The 14,124-nt window shown below is 44.4% G+C and overlaps 1 protein-coding gene across 4 annotated transcripts in view; it reads left to right on the plus strand.

The window, feature by feature from the left end:
• The window catches only part of Frmd4b (FERM domain containing 4B), a 332,706-nt gene extending 320,876 nt beyond the window's left edge, over nucleotides 1-11,830 (plus strand). For all 4 annotated transcript variants that reach the window (XM_057768449.1, XM_057768432.1, XM_057768440.1 and 1 more), the window contains 4 exons: nucleotides 99-218; nucleotides 1,985-2,796; nucleotides 5,759-5,891; nucleotides 10,212-11,830. In XM_057768449.1, coding sequence (XP_057624432.1) covers nucleotides 99-218; nucleotides 1,985-2,796; nucleotides 5,759-5,891; nucleotides 10,212-10,332 — 1,186 coding nt within the window. In that variant the 3' untranslated portion in view covers nucleotides 10,333-11,830. The remainder of the gene's footprint in view (nucleotides 1-98; nucleotides 219-1,984; nucleotides 2,797-5,758; nucleotides 5,892-10,211) is intronic.
• The last annotated feature ends 2,294 nt before the right edge of the window (nucleotides 11,831-14,124 follow it).

The raw sequence follows: 14,124 nt of genomic DNA on the forward strand, positions 1-14,124 counted from the left end.
TCTTTCCATTACTTCCCAGTAAGTTTCACATCAATGTATAACAAGTTTGCCAGGAACACCAGGAGGTTCACCGTTTCTTCAATTCCTTTTCATTGCAGAGAAATGCTGTCCACCCACAGCAGCCCTTACAAAACACTGGAGCGGCGGCCCCAAGGAGGACGGAGCATGCCCACCACACCCGTCCTGACTCGAAATGCCTACAGCAGCAGCCACCTGGAGTAAGAACCTCATTTCTTCTGCCTCAGCTCTGCCACTGTTGGCCTGAGTGCTTGCCTTGCTTTGGCTGCACTTTTAAATCTTTTAAAGTGACTTTCCATTCGTTGGTAGCCCCGGCGCACACTGGCCCATTTCCCGCTAACTTATAATTTCTAATTTGTGAGTAAACACCATGTACTTGGTTTCTCTAGGCATATATTGGATTTTTAGTACTTTAATTTCCTCAACTAGATATTACAATTCATAATTCATTGACAAGGGTGAGAATAACTGCGGGGGAGCTTTGAAGTATTTGCAGAGTTCTGTGATAAATGTTTTTTCTTCCTTTTTTTTTTTAAAGATCCTATTTGTTTAGCAACACCATTTTCTATAGTCCAGGTTGACTCGCTATGTAGCCAAGAATGAGCTTCAAGTCCTCACCCTCCTGCGCCCACCACCTACCTCAGCACTGGACTACAGATGTACACACTACACCTGGCTTATGTGACACCAAGATCCAAAACCAGGGCTTGATACATGCGAGGCCAGCACTGCCAACTGAGCTGTAGCCTCAGCCCCATAAAGGCTTTACCCGTGCTACTTTAGTTAGTACCCACAGCAAGCCCCTTATGAAGAGGATATTAGGTACCATTTTCATCTCCTTTTACAAACCCAGAAGCAAAACTGAAAGAAACTAAGTATCTTGCCCTAACTCTTAGAGCTGATGAATAGCCAGCCAAACCATGACTCAACACCAGTATCTCTGGTTAAGGCCCCGGGCTGCACTCTACCTTGCTTCTCATTTATTCTTATGTAACCTAATGTTATGTGAGAAGAGAGGAGCCTCCAAAGACCAATTGGAGGACAGCTTTAATTCAGACTGCAGATGTATGTGTGTGTGTGTGTATATATATATATATGTGTGTGTGTGTATATATATGTGTGTGTGTGTGTATATGTGTGCATATGCATATGTGTGTATGTATATAAAATGTATATATACACGTCTATGTATATACACACATATATATGTATGTGTGTATGTGTGTATATATATCTTCAAGGAAGGATTTGGCTTGCACAATACCAGAACCTATTCTACCTATTCTTTCCTCAGAAAAGACCATGATAAGAACTTACTTATGAACCAGTGTGTGATGTGAGCAGGTGGACTCTGTTGTGTAGTCACACTTGGAAACCTGAAAGTTCAGTTGAATTTAGAAGTTACGAACCCATTCAGCATGTTCTTTTCTCTGTGCTGCATGGGTTCCTATATGTGCACATGTGTGGGTGCTCACATGCATGATGGTACATGTATATAGAGACCAGAGGTCAACACGGACCACTTTCCTCAATCATTCTCCACCTCTCCCCACCCCACCTCAGACAGGGTTTCCCTTTGGTGCATCTCTGGCTGTTCTACAACTCACTTTGTAGACCGGGTCGGCCTCAAACTCACAGAGGTCTGCCTGGCTCTGCCTCTCAGGTGCTGGGATTAGAGATGTGCGCCACCACTGCTCCACCACCTTATTTTTTGAGATCAGGTCTCCAGTTAAACCTTAAACTCGCCTATTTGGCTAGACTCAAGCTTCAGGGACCTGCCTGGCAGCCCCTCCCCTAGCATGGAGTTTGCAGGAACCATGTGTGTGTTTTCTACATGGGTTCTGCAGTATTGAACTCGAGTTTCCATGCTCACACAGCAAGCGCTGTGCTACAGAGCCGTCCCCACAGCCCTCAGCCTAGTGTTCTTTTTGCTTCCTTTTTCTCATTTCCCCTCCTCTTCCTTCAGACCTGACTCTTCATCTCAGCACTGCCGCCAGCGGAGCGGAAGCCTCGAGTCCCAGTCCCACCTGCTCTCTGAGATGGACAATGACAAGCCATTTTTCACCCTCTCCAAATCCCAAAGAAGCAGTAGCACTGAGATCCTCGATGACGGGTCTTCCTACACGAGCCAGTCAAGCTCCGAGTATTACTGTGTGACGCCTGCTTCTGGCCCTTACTACACCACCCAGACGCTGGACACCCGCGCCAGGGGTAGGAGAAGGTCCAAGAAGCAGCATGTGTCTACTTCCAATTCAGGAAGCATGCCCAACCTGGCACAAAAGGAGACTTTGAGGAACGGTGTCTACTCAAAGGGTCAGGACCCACCTTCTGGTTACTACATCACTGGATATGCACCATATGCGGAGTGTGACCTGTATTACAGCGGTGGCTATGTCTATGAGAATGACACTGAGGGACAGTACAGTGTCAATCCTTCTTACCGGTCCTCAGCTCACTATGGATACGACCGTCAGAGGGACTACAACAGCAGGTCTTTCCATGAAGACGAGATGGACCGCGTGCCCCATAACCCTTATGCAACTCTCCGGCTGCCGAGGAAGGCTGCTGTGAAATCTGAGCACATCACCAAAAACATCCACAAGGCCTTAGTTGCTGAGCATCTGCGTGGCTGGTACCAGAGGGCTTCTGGGCAAAAGGATCAGGGACACAGCCCACAGTCTAGCTTTGACTCAGACAGGGGCTCACAGAGGTGCCTGGGATTTCCGGGACTGCAGGTGCCCTGTTCTCCGAGCAGTCGAGCGTCTTCCTACTCTTCAGGTAAGATGGCTGGAGAAGCACATCACCCCTGGGGTCACCGTCTATCATGAAATTGGTCCCCAAGGTCATTAAGAGTGACAGTCATTCAGCGGACCCATAGTTTGAACTGCCAACTCAGACAGAGCTCTGCAGTCTTTCACAGAGCGTAAGAGCCAGGTGGAGCCATTTGCTGCTGAGTACCTAGTCTATGCTGTCCTGTGTTGGTGTTTTCACCAGCTGTCTGTCATCTGGGTCTTAGGCTGATAGCCACATCTCTCCAATGTGGTCTCATTGTTGGGGGTTGACATTTTGAAAGAAAGACACGAGCTGAGCAGAAAGCATTAAGGATCATGCCTCCCTTCCCATTGACCACCAAGATATGATCAGTACCTGCCTGCATAAGGTTTACAGTAATTCTGATAGACTCTGGTATTTGTGAAGTATTTTTCTACATGCTTTCTTTATCTTATCTCAGTGTGTATTAAGCGCTACTGAATTGCTAATGTGAGGAATTTGAGGGACTGGGCACTTGCCTGGAGTGCTTGAAAATCTGATTCAATGTCCACCATCATTACCAAAAAACTCCAGGAATCTTTGTAGATAATTTTCGATCATCAAGTGTCCCCTTTCTAACTTTTATTTAGGGTCTGGCGGCTCCCTCTGCTCATGTTCCTGCCGCACACCCTAACCTGGTCTAGGTAACAGCAGAGAAGTAGGAGCCTAGGGGAGGTCTGCCTGCCTCAGTGAGAGTGCAGGACTGAAGCCATGTCTGGCCGCCATGAGCTCAGGGTCTCGTCAGCAGACGGAGGGATGTATGAAAATTAAGTCAACTTCAGATCTGAAGAAATGAATTGATTCACAGAAACCTGGGTCCTGAGTTTTGCTGCCTCCCTTAAACACACGTGGGGATTTCCAAGCCTGTGGAGAGCAGTTAGGGTGAATTGTACCTTTGAGATTCCTGAATTTGCTGACAAAAACATTGCCATGGAGACTTTGTTTGGGTTCCATTTTGTTCCGATCTCTAGGACTTTGGACTTCGGCTAGGACTATGTGAACACATCTAACACCCGAAAGAGGCCCCTATCATTATTTCTTGTGGTTTATAGCCCTGACCTAGAAGATGTCTGGCTTATTCTTAAGGTTCAGGGTGCAGCACGAAAGGCCTTCCCAGTTCACACCTGGACAGAGTTCTACAAGAATAAAGGCAAACAAGGGGCCTGGAAATTCTTGAGGATGGCTTTTGGTGCACAAGGCTGAGGGAACACCCAGGGGAAACAGGTGTGATTCAGAACTCTGTCTCGGCTCTTGGCTTTGTATCTAGGGCAAGGGTGAAAATGGAGTTACTACTTCCTGGGTCTGACCTGGTGTCAGCTCTGCCGACTGTCCCACCAAGAGCATTCCTCCGCCCCTTAAGCTCCCCTTGGCGGTTTCAGATAGGATCTTACAGTGTGTCCTGGGCTGGCCTCAAACTCTCAGGGCCTCTCCCAATCCTGCCCCACCACACCTGGCTGAGCAGCGCATCCTTGGTAAATGGATGAAATCAAGGCTCCCTGAAATCCCTTCTGGAATGTTCCTCATTCCTGCCCCACTTTACAGCTTTAGCGATGGAGTTCTACAGGCACACCTCATTCACACGGAGAGCTGCATTTCCTGTTTCTGGTTAGTCAGATTTCGTACCACCCGAAGGCTTCGTGTGACTCAGCTTCAGGAGTGACGGTAGCCACCTTGACTTGGCAGCTCTCTGTGCCAGGGTGCTCTCCCCTTTAGTATGAGTAGCAGTGATACGGGGTGACTGCTGTAGCTGGGTTTGTTATTATTCTTCTCTTACAGTTCCCGTGACTCTGGTTTAGCGTTTGAATGACCCTGCCAATCCTCTTGGCTGGCAGGTAACAAAGTAGGGGCTTCTGTTCCAGCTCAAACAGTATGACCCCAAGGCCTCAGTCTTGGAAACCCACCACAAGAATCCTACGTCTGTTAATGAGAATGACATGGTACTATGGTAGCTGCATTCCAAAGTGTGTCTCTCTGTGGTGACTGCCGGGTGACCGGTGGGTGTGGAAAGAGGTCAGTAGCCAGGAAGAGAACATGGCGAACAGGAAGAACCATGGCTGGGGCTGTGTGAGAGAGACTAGGATGTGCACAGGAACGTAGAGCCACCCGTGTAGCCCAGGTGTGATGCAGGACTGGTTTTACAGAGAGGGCAGCAGAACCAGTGCCAGGCCTTCAATCGGGCTCGGCTTCAGAATGATGACGCCCTTGTCCTCCCCTGGTTCCCAACTAGTCTCTTTTACAAACTGGCCTCTTCCTCCTTTTGCTAGCTTCTGTCCCGACCCCCATTGTTTTTGATTCAGCAACAGAAAATGTCCTGTCTTGCCAGTGGCCCGCGGTTGCCTTTGGCAGTCAAGTCTCAACAAGTCACCGGGCTGGGTGTTTTTCCTCCACAGACTCTATGTACTCTCAGGTACCATCTCAGAGCTGAAGGCCCAAGGGCGAGCTTCTCTCCCTTCATGAGAATCCTCTCCCTTTTCTTCTGGGCTACTTAGAAATATGCGTAGTTGAAAATGTTTCGTCCTTCCTTCAGACTGCTATTAATAATAAATTATCAGGTTGTGAGTCTGTCTTCTCACTGGGTTGAAGATGTTCATAGTTCCCTTTAGTCCTGGTGCTGTGACCACACAGAACATAGTTATGTCGTTATCCTCCCCACACGGACGGAAACTGAACCTTGAAAGGAATAAGCTATCAGCCCAGGGTCGCTCAGTCACTAAGCCAACAAATTGAATTGACTGCAAATTCTGGCTCAGATATGGGGTTCTATCTTGGTGGTAGATCGCCTGGACCCATCCCCAGCACTGGCAATTCCAAAACCAAACCCAGGCCTTTCGTTTCTCTGCTCTACACACACATGACTGTGAGGCAACCTGAAGAGATTGGCTTGAAGTATTTCAACTAATGTGCTCCCCCTTCCCATTCTTTTTCCTAGTGTCTTCTACAAATGCTTCCGGGAACTGGAGGACCCAGGTAACCGTGGGGCTATCGGAATACGAAAATCCAATGCATTCTCCCTACACCAGCTACTACGGCAGCATCTACAATCCCTTGCCCTCTCCAAGCAGGTGAGGAAGCCCTGAGCAGATTCTAGAAGCTTGGCCTTCTCCTAAGGTTACCTGGCTCCTACAATGAAGTCTCAGTGTGACGAGATGTAACACGGGGTTTGTGGCCAAACCCAACTGCCACCTCATTCTGTAAATGTTTGATTGGAAAATGGCCATGCTCATTAGTCTACTGGTAGCTGAGTCTGTGCTTGCACTCTGAGAACAAAGCTAAGTGCCTTTGACACACAGCACTTGGCCAGCAAAGCCAAAAAATGCAACCGGACTTTTGAAGCTTTCTGAGCTCCCTCGAGCTCATCCAAAGTCAGCCCTGTCTTTACAGCTGTGCGCATGAAAGCCTCGGTCCACAGCTGGGCTGTTCTCTTTCTTCCATTGTAAGGATGTATTTAAAACTGTGGATTGTGGATAAGTCTCCTCTGGAAGAGAGAAAAACTGCAGGGAAAATACCTCTCCCCCAGTAAAGCTCTTTGTACCAGAGTCCAGCCAGCAGTTGGTCAGTTAGATGTCCCCACTTGCTGTCTTTTTGTGTTCACTAAGACACATTGGACACAGCCATCTGTCCTGTTTGTCTGCTCCAGCAGGTCTCCATAAACAGTAAAGGGAGTACACACGTGCAAGGTGGCATAGTGCGACTCTAAAGATTCACCAGCTTCTCCCCTGGCCCAGTTACATGGAACAAGTAACTCCCCTGGCCCAGACTGATAGGCAGGTGGATGGAGCAAATGATTGTCATATCGTCTCGAGCCCACTAAAATGCATTAAAGAGATTAGCCTAAAACTTAACAAGGGCCCTCCCCAAAATCAGACTTAGAATTCTCACGGTTTTTTGATTTTTCTCCGGAGAAGGAACTAGCTTCATTCCTTTCTTTTAGACCAGCAGTGCCGTGAAGACAAGCACTTTCTCGGTACATTTTGGTTGTTGTCGAAAATTTGATCTTGTTGTTTAAGTCCCATTGCCACTTCCAGCGAAGGAAACTTAGACTACAGCTTGCACGGTGTCTGGGCTAGTGAACTGGGCAGGTTAGCAGCTCCCTGCAGAGCCAGTTGGCGGTCCAGGCTAATTGGAAGTATTTGGTCCCCCAATCCTTGTTTTTCTTCCCCACATTCCACCAGAGTTTTTCTTGGCTTGAGATATTAAGCCAATTGTCTCAGCTCAACAAAGGGTGTGCTCAAAATAGATTTGGTGGAACTGTTCTTCAGAGGATGTCAGAGGGCTGGGACTTGTCTAAATCATGCTTGAGAATGAGTTTGCAGCAGGAACCATAATGAGCAGACCCAAGTTTGAGCATAACTCTTTCAACACAGCTCTCAGCATCTTGGCTAGATTTGCTGATGCTTTTTGTGTTTGAACGGTGATTCTTTCCTTTTCGCTGAGTCAGTGCGCAAAACGGTTCTCTTATCATTATCTCTGCCTTCATTGATTCCAGAAGCTGCTAAACACTCTGAGAAGAAAATCTATTTTCTCCAAGTCTGCCTATATATTTCAGTCAGAGCAGGCTAGGGTCAGAGGGGACACAGTGTGCAGGAAATTGGAAGTTATTTAAAGTTCCACTGTGCAAACTCACGTCACTCACTGTGGAGAAAACATGAAGAGTTACAAAGGACTAGCAAAGATAACAATGGAGCCTTAATTCCACCAACCAGAGACAGTGTTATCAACATTCAACACATTTCTTTATGACCCTCTGTCCTTTTGAACATGACCATAATGATATGGCAAATATAGTTTTGCATCTTATACTGTGTATTAAATTATACATCTCATTTAAAAATTTAATATCTTAAAAATTCAATCCTATGTTGTTAAACTTTTTGTTGGTTTGTTTGTTTTGATTTTTTTAGAAAGGGTTTCTCTGTGTAGCCCTGGTTGTCCTGGAACTTACTATGTAGACCAGGCTGGCCTCAAACTCAGAGATCTACCTGTCTCTGCCTCCTTAGTTCTGGGATTAAAGGTGTGCACCACCTTTTATGTGACTATAGTTAAACATTTTTAAATGATTTATTTATTTTTATTTAATGTACACTGGTGTTTTGCTCATATATACTCTGTATGAGGGTGTTGGATACCCTGAAACAGACAGTTGTGAGCCACCATGTGGGTACTGGGAATTGAACCCAGATCCTCTGGAAGAGCAGCCAGTTCTTTTAGCCACTGAGCCATCTCTCTAACATTTTAAGCCTTACATATATAACTAAGTATTAAATACATGATGCTTTATATAAAAACTCCATAGTTGAACATTATGACCCTTCGTAACAGTAGTGATATTAATGTATCCTGTGTGATGTGTTTGTCTGCACTTCAGACCACATCCTCAGCCTTCGTCCCCAAACTAGGGTTAATACTTAAAACTGACAAGTGTGGTCTTTAAGAATGGGCAACACTGATGCCCCAAAGATTACAGAAGTACATACCTGTCTTGTGCAGGATTTTTAAAACTATAATACAATCTGATCATTTTAATTTAATTTACTAACAAGCCAAATACAACAATAACCACTGACAAAACTTCAGAAATTTGCCTTAAGAATGCATGACGCATTTTTATGGAAACGTGTTTTTAAAGCTGCCATGGTGATTCATGCTCTTGGGAGGCGAAGGCAAGAGGATTGCTGTAAACTTGTGGGCAGCCGGGACTACATAATGACCTTAAGGTCCATCTGAGCTATAATGTGAGACCCTGTCTCAAAAAACAAAGCAAGCCAACCAACAGAAAGCACCATTTTTAAAATCAGGGCCAGAACACATACACATGTGAAAATGTTATAATGAACCTTATTTTTGTTCAATTAATACATTAGTTATGCTAATAAAAGTAAGAGATGAAATAAATTTCATTATGCAGAAGAAAAACTCTAGATTGTCCATACTAAAGTCTTAAAAGGCTCAGCAACATATGAGTGGGTTTATATATATTTTTAATAAGCTGTATGATATTTATAGAAAGCTAGGAGTTTTTATTGGCGACTTTTCCCTAGTATGGTTTGGCAAACCTGGCACTGGTGAACTCCCCAAAGCAGACAGGCAGGAGTCTGTGTGCTAGGAGTGTCTCAGAGGGGGCAGATTTGTGCTCTCCCGCCAGTTTTCAGATGAACTGGTTTCCTTTCACTTCCTGTTTCCTCGTGCTTTCCTCTTCCTGTCTGACTTTCCCCTCACTAGGCACAAGCGAGGCCCTCTGTCGCAGAGGATGGCTGTGACTCCAGAGGCGAGCTCAGTATTAAGCTCTGTCTTGCTCAGTGTAGCCAGCGGGAGTAAGTACAGCGCTCCACTCGGCCTGCTGCTTCTGGACAGCAGGACTTTTGCCCTTCCTGGCTGCCGTGTGAGGTTGTGAAATCTGACTTTGCTTTGATGTTCTCTGAAAACACTAAAATCCTGAATTTATATAGTATCTCTGCCCAAAGCTTTCTTTCCAAAGGTTTTTTTTTTTTTTTTCTCAGCTTTACTAAAAGACTTTGGAATTGCAAACACAAGTCTACTAACTATCTAACCTCTTTTAACCTACTGTTGAAGAACGTGGTTTGCTTAACTGGACCGTTTGTATAACAGGCTGTGCTTGTTTGAATACACTATCCAAATATGTCTGTTTCTACTATTTTTTTTTCTGGCAGTGTTGAGACCACAATGCCTATATGATGTCATTTCCCGGGTCCCTGACAATTTATATTTGGCCCATAAACCCTCGGGATATGACGGATATCTCAAGGTATCCCTGCTAACTTTAAGTATTTTTCTTATCCCTGAGAAAAACATGAAATTTATTCTCTTAATTTGAAGAGTTGTCAAAACATGCCTTTTTTAAAACGTAAAATATGATTTGTTAACAAATTAAGAAGCAAGCATGCGTCAAAGATTCACTTTTGTATCATTATTAATAAGGGAACTAGTTATGCTGTTTCAAAGGGAATTCAAAACAATATATGAGAATGAGCGCTGGGATGAGCTTATCAAATTACACACCGAACCAGGCAGTGTCAAACGGGGCAATAAACTGTAGCCCATAATAGTCTCTGCTGCAAGGAATACATTTGTATTTCTTCCCGACAAACGCCTTTAAGTTAACATGTAACTTGATAACTTCTGGGCCCTAATCAGTAGTAAATGAAAAGTAAACAAAGGTAGAACTCTCCCGAGAGTTCAACAATCCGTCCTGTGCCTGTCAGACAATGCTTCGCTGTTTGGTGAAGAGAATATACGCTCTTTGCCTCCTACGCTAGGTTCTGGAAACTTTTGTCCTAACAGTGCTTCCTTCTAACCCATTGGAGTCTTTGTACTGAGCGAGGAAAACAGATTCGGGTAGTAACTTTCCCGGTTCTCTTTACCAGGCAGTATGCAGAGACCACTCCGCTGGACGGTACAGATGGAAACCAGCTGGAGGACAACCTGGAGAGTAGCGAGCAGAGACTCTTTTGGCACGAAGACTCCAAGCCTGGAACATTAGTCTGAATGCAGCTGGACCTCCTGACCAAGCACTGCACGTTCTCACACTAGTGTGCCTTGCAAAATGTGTTCGTCTCCTAGAAGGCTTTAGAAATGAAAGGCGTCAAAGGGCGAAGAGAAGACTTTCATGGTTTGGAAGTGAATCACCCACTTGGCCCCACAAAGCCCTGGATGAGGACCTGCCTTTCAAACTCTAGGCACTAACCTCTCACTAAGTCTGGTCCCATTGTGGGATTGCTGTCAAGAGAATTGGCATGAAGCCGTGTCCTACGGCGAGCTCTTAGGAAGGGAATAACAATTGTTAAAGGCAAGCCTTGAAACTGGGGACATGTTCAGGGAGTTTGTCCCATTGGAAAGGAGGATGGGAGATTTCAGAGCACAGTTCAGAATGCTGAGAGAGGGAGCCCTGAAGCTCCTAAGTCATGGCTCACCATTACAAGGCTTGAACTCGTGAGCTGACAGAAAACACACTGTTTCTACAAACAGATGACGATTTAGACAGTATTGGAAACTTACTTGAAGAGAAACTAGATTTTCATGAAGTTCTGAATGCGTGTAAATGGTTTAAGATATTATAAAGTGACGTTCTTCATAAGCACCATAGTATGGACTAGTCATTCTGGTCGCTGTAGCATCCTGTCCCATAACTTGGTGGTAGCCAACTAGAGGAAGTGACTAGCCAGCCCTGCTTGGAGAACGTTCTTAAGGTACATATCACCAGTCCCTGGTGGGCTTCCCAACACTGACTGTACAGACTGGTGACTCTCCACCTCTCCTGTCATTTGAAGTGGCAGCCTTGAGGTGGAAAGTTCATGAAACCAGAGTCTGGAAAGGGCTTTCAAGATGATAACGGAAAGGACCCCAGAGGACCAAGCCAACCCACATCCTCATAGATGAATTGTGTGCCTTAAAGTGCTGAGCAGGAGAAAGTTGAACCTACGATCTGAACTCCAGAAGTAGATCTGAGTCACCCAGTGACGAAACAAGATGGGCAGAAAGGATTTTACTCCAAGCTACAGGAGATTGAATCATGAGGCTTCAGCTACCTCCTGGGCCTTCTGGAGGAACTCATTAGCTGCATTTGTTGTTCGTAGGAATTTGCTTGTTTGTAGGGCAGCCTTGATCTTTGTCTCTTTATTCGGCTCCGAAATCTCATGAAAGGTGCTTCCTTTTCCCTCCCTTTTATACGAGTTTCTTGTTCATATTGTGAATAGAGACGTTTCTCAACAACTTTTCTGGAACCTTTTTCTACTTGTATTCCAAAGCATGTAATATATACATAAAAATGATTTGTTAAACCAGTCCTTAGTCATTGTATCATTAGAAATGAAATTCAGGAAAACTTTTGGAAAAAGACACAAGTAAAAAATATAATAACTTATTCCTTTTTGCATATTTGTATAGCCTTCTGGAATTGGAAATAGCCTTTTGCATATACTTTCACTGTTTTGACTTTTGGAGACCTATTATTTTTCTACATAGGTCAATAAACTGAAAGTGTGCTAATGAACATGCCTTCGAGTGCTTGCATTCATGTTTGGGGTACGCAAGAGACAGTCTGAGGTGCTCCATTTCAAGAAGAAAATCAGACAAGACACAAACTCATTTACCATTACAATGTTTTGTGGATTCCAAGATACACTTTTTTATATACATACATCTGAAAATAGGGCTCATATATTCATCATGCCCTAGTGGCATTGACTGTGGTTGGGTTATTTGTTTTTGGTTTGGTTTGGTTTATCTTTCTTTCTTAGTGACACATAAAATATTGTTTTGTTGTGTTGTTTCTGCGTGAGCCGGGACCTAGGTCCTTGCACACACTGGGCAGATTCTCTACCACTGCAGTAGACCCCAGCCCACTGCTGTGCCTCACGATATAGCACCTTGGAATTGATCAAGCTTGGTAGATAATTGCTTCACTGAGAATGATTGATGAGAATTTTTAGGTTTTTATGTTTGAAAACACTAACTGATTGATAATGAGTAATTTATTTTTATTTTAAAACCAAGTCTTTTAAATGGAAGAAAGCATTTCTGTCTCTATCTTCTTATCTTGTTTATTGGAAAGAGCAGGGGTGGAAGTGAAATGCAGGGAAACTCAAATGAACATTTCTGTGCATGTAGCCTACAGGAAAATCCCCCTTTGCTGCTCCAAAAGCCATGTGCTCAGAATCAAAGAGAAAATGGGGCTGTGCTTCTGCATCTGAGGAGACTTTGGAGAGAAGTGTCCTGGCTCTGCCACAGGGTCGTATCTGCCCTGTGCAGAAACTGCTCACTTGAAAGAAAACACTAATTAAGGCAAATTTTCAACATGTAAACATTGTCTTTTTAGTATAAAAATATCCCATACTCACAGAAAGCATTTGAAACACAGGTAGCATAGGTAATCATGTCCTGCAAGTATTGTCCACCAGAATGCAATTGTACGTCTGTTAAGTTAGTTTGGAGTTCTCTTTTCTTTCTTCCTTTCTTTCCTTCTTTCTTTCTTTCCTTCTTTCTTTCTTTCTTTCTTTCTTTCTTGTTTCTTTTATTCTTGTTGTTTTGTTATTTAATTTTGTTTCACTTTTCGAGACAGGACTTTTCTGTGTAACAGCTCTGGCTGTCTTGGAACTACCTTTGTAGACCAGGCTGGCCTCAAACTTGCCAAGATCTGCCTGCCTCTGCCTTCCCAGTGCTGGGATTAGAAGTGTGAACCACCACCATCTGGCTTCTTTCTTCTTTTAAGCAAAAAAAAGAAAACTTTAAATTTTGCGTATGCGTGCATCTGCATACGTGTATTACAAAAGTGTGTAGACCCCCACAGAAGGTGTCAGATCCCCAGGAGCTGAAGTCACGAGTGGTGGTGAGCCCTCCCAGTGTGTGTGTGCTGGACGTGAACTCAGGTCCTGTGTAGCAAAGCACTCTCTGGTGGTTCTGATGAAAAATGTCCCCTACAGGTGCATTTATTTGAACACTTGCTTCTCTGTTGGTAGTACTGTATGGGGAAATTATGGAACCTTTAGGGGGTGGAGCCTATCTGGAGGAAGGAAGTCACTGGAGGAAGGATTTACCTCCTTCCTCCCTATTTATCTCCCTAGCTCCTCTTCTCCCTCTCTTTGCTTCCTGTGTGTGGATGAAAATGTCACCAGCGCACTTCCTGCTTCCGATGGTGTGCCTTGTCTCCCCACGACATGGACTCCAGATCTGAAACTGCGGGCTGAAATAACTCCTGCCTAAGTTGCTTTTGTTCATGATGCTTCATCACAGCCCCAGAGTGTGACCAATACACTCTTCAGCTGCTGAGATCTCACTAGCGGTTCCCTTAGTTTGGAACTTTTTTCTATGCCTACATTTTCTTTTAAAATCTATCATTGTATTACAAGTATCCCCTTCTATATTATTATGTGTGTATAATGGCCTAACATATCTTGAGCCTCACTCCATATCAATACATATTGATCTGCCCCACAAATATGCATATTTTGAGTTGGAGAGATGACGCAGTGGTTAAGAGCACTGTCTGCTCTTTAAGAAGACCTCGGTTCCATTCCCAGCATCCACATAGCAGCTCACAACCATCTGTAACTCCAGTCACAGGGGATCCAGCACCTTCTTCTGACTTGTATATGCACATGGCACAGACATATATACAGTCCCATACACATAAAAAAATAAGCAGATATGCATATTTTATACAGTGGATTTAAAAACTACACTTGCCTCCCTTCATGTTAGTATTTTGTTCTATACTTGAGAAAAAAATTAATATTCACCTTTGTATTCATGAACTAACAAGTGCAGTAAGCAATAATAATT

The sequence above is a fragment of the Chionomys nivalis genome, chromosome 1 (genome assembly GCF_950005125.1).
Source record: "Chionomys nivalis chromosome 1, mChiNiv1.1, whole genome shotgun sequence".
NCBI lineage: Eukaryota > Metazoa > Chordata > Mammalia > Rodentia > Cricetidae > Chionomys > Chionomys nivalis.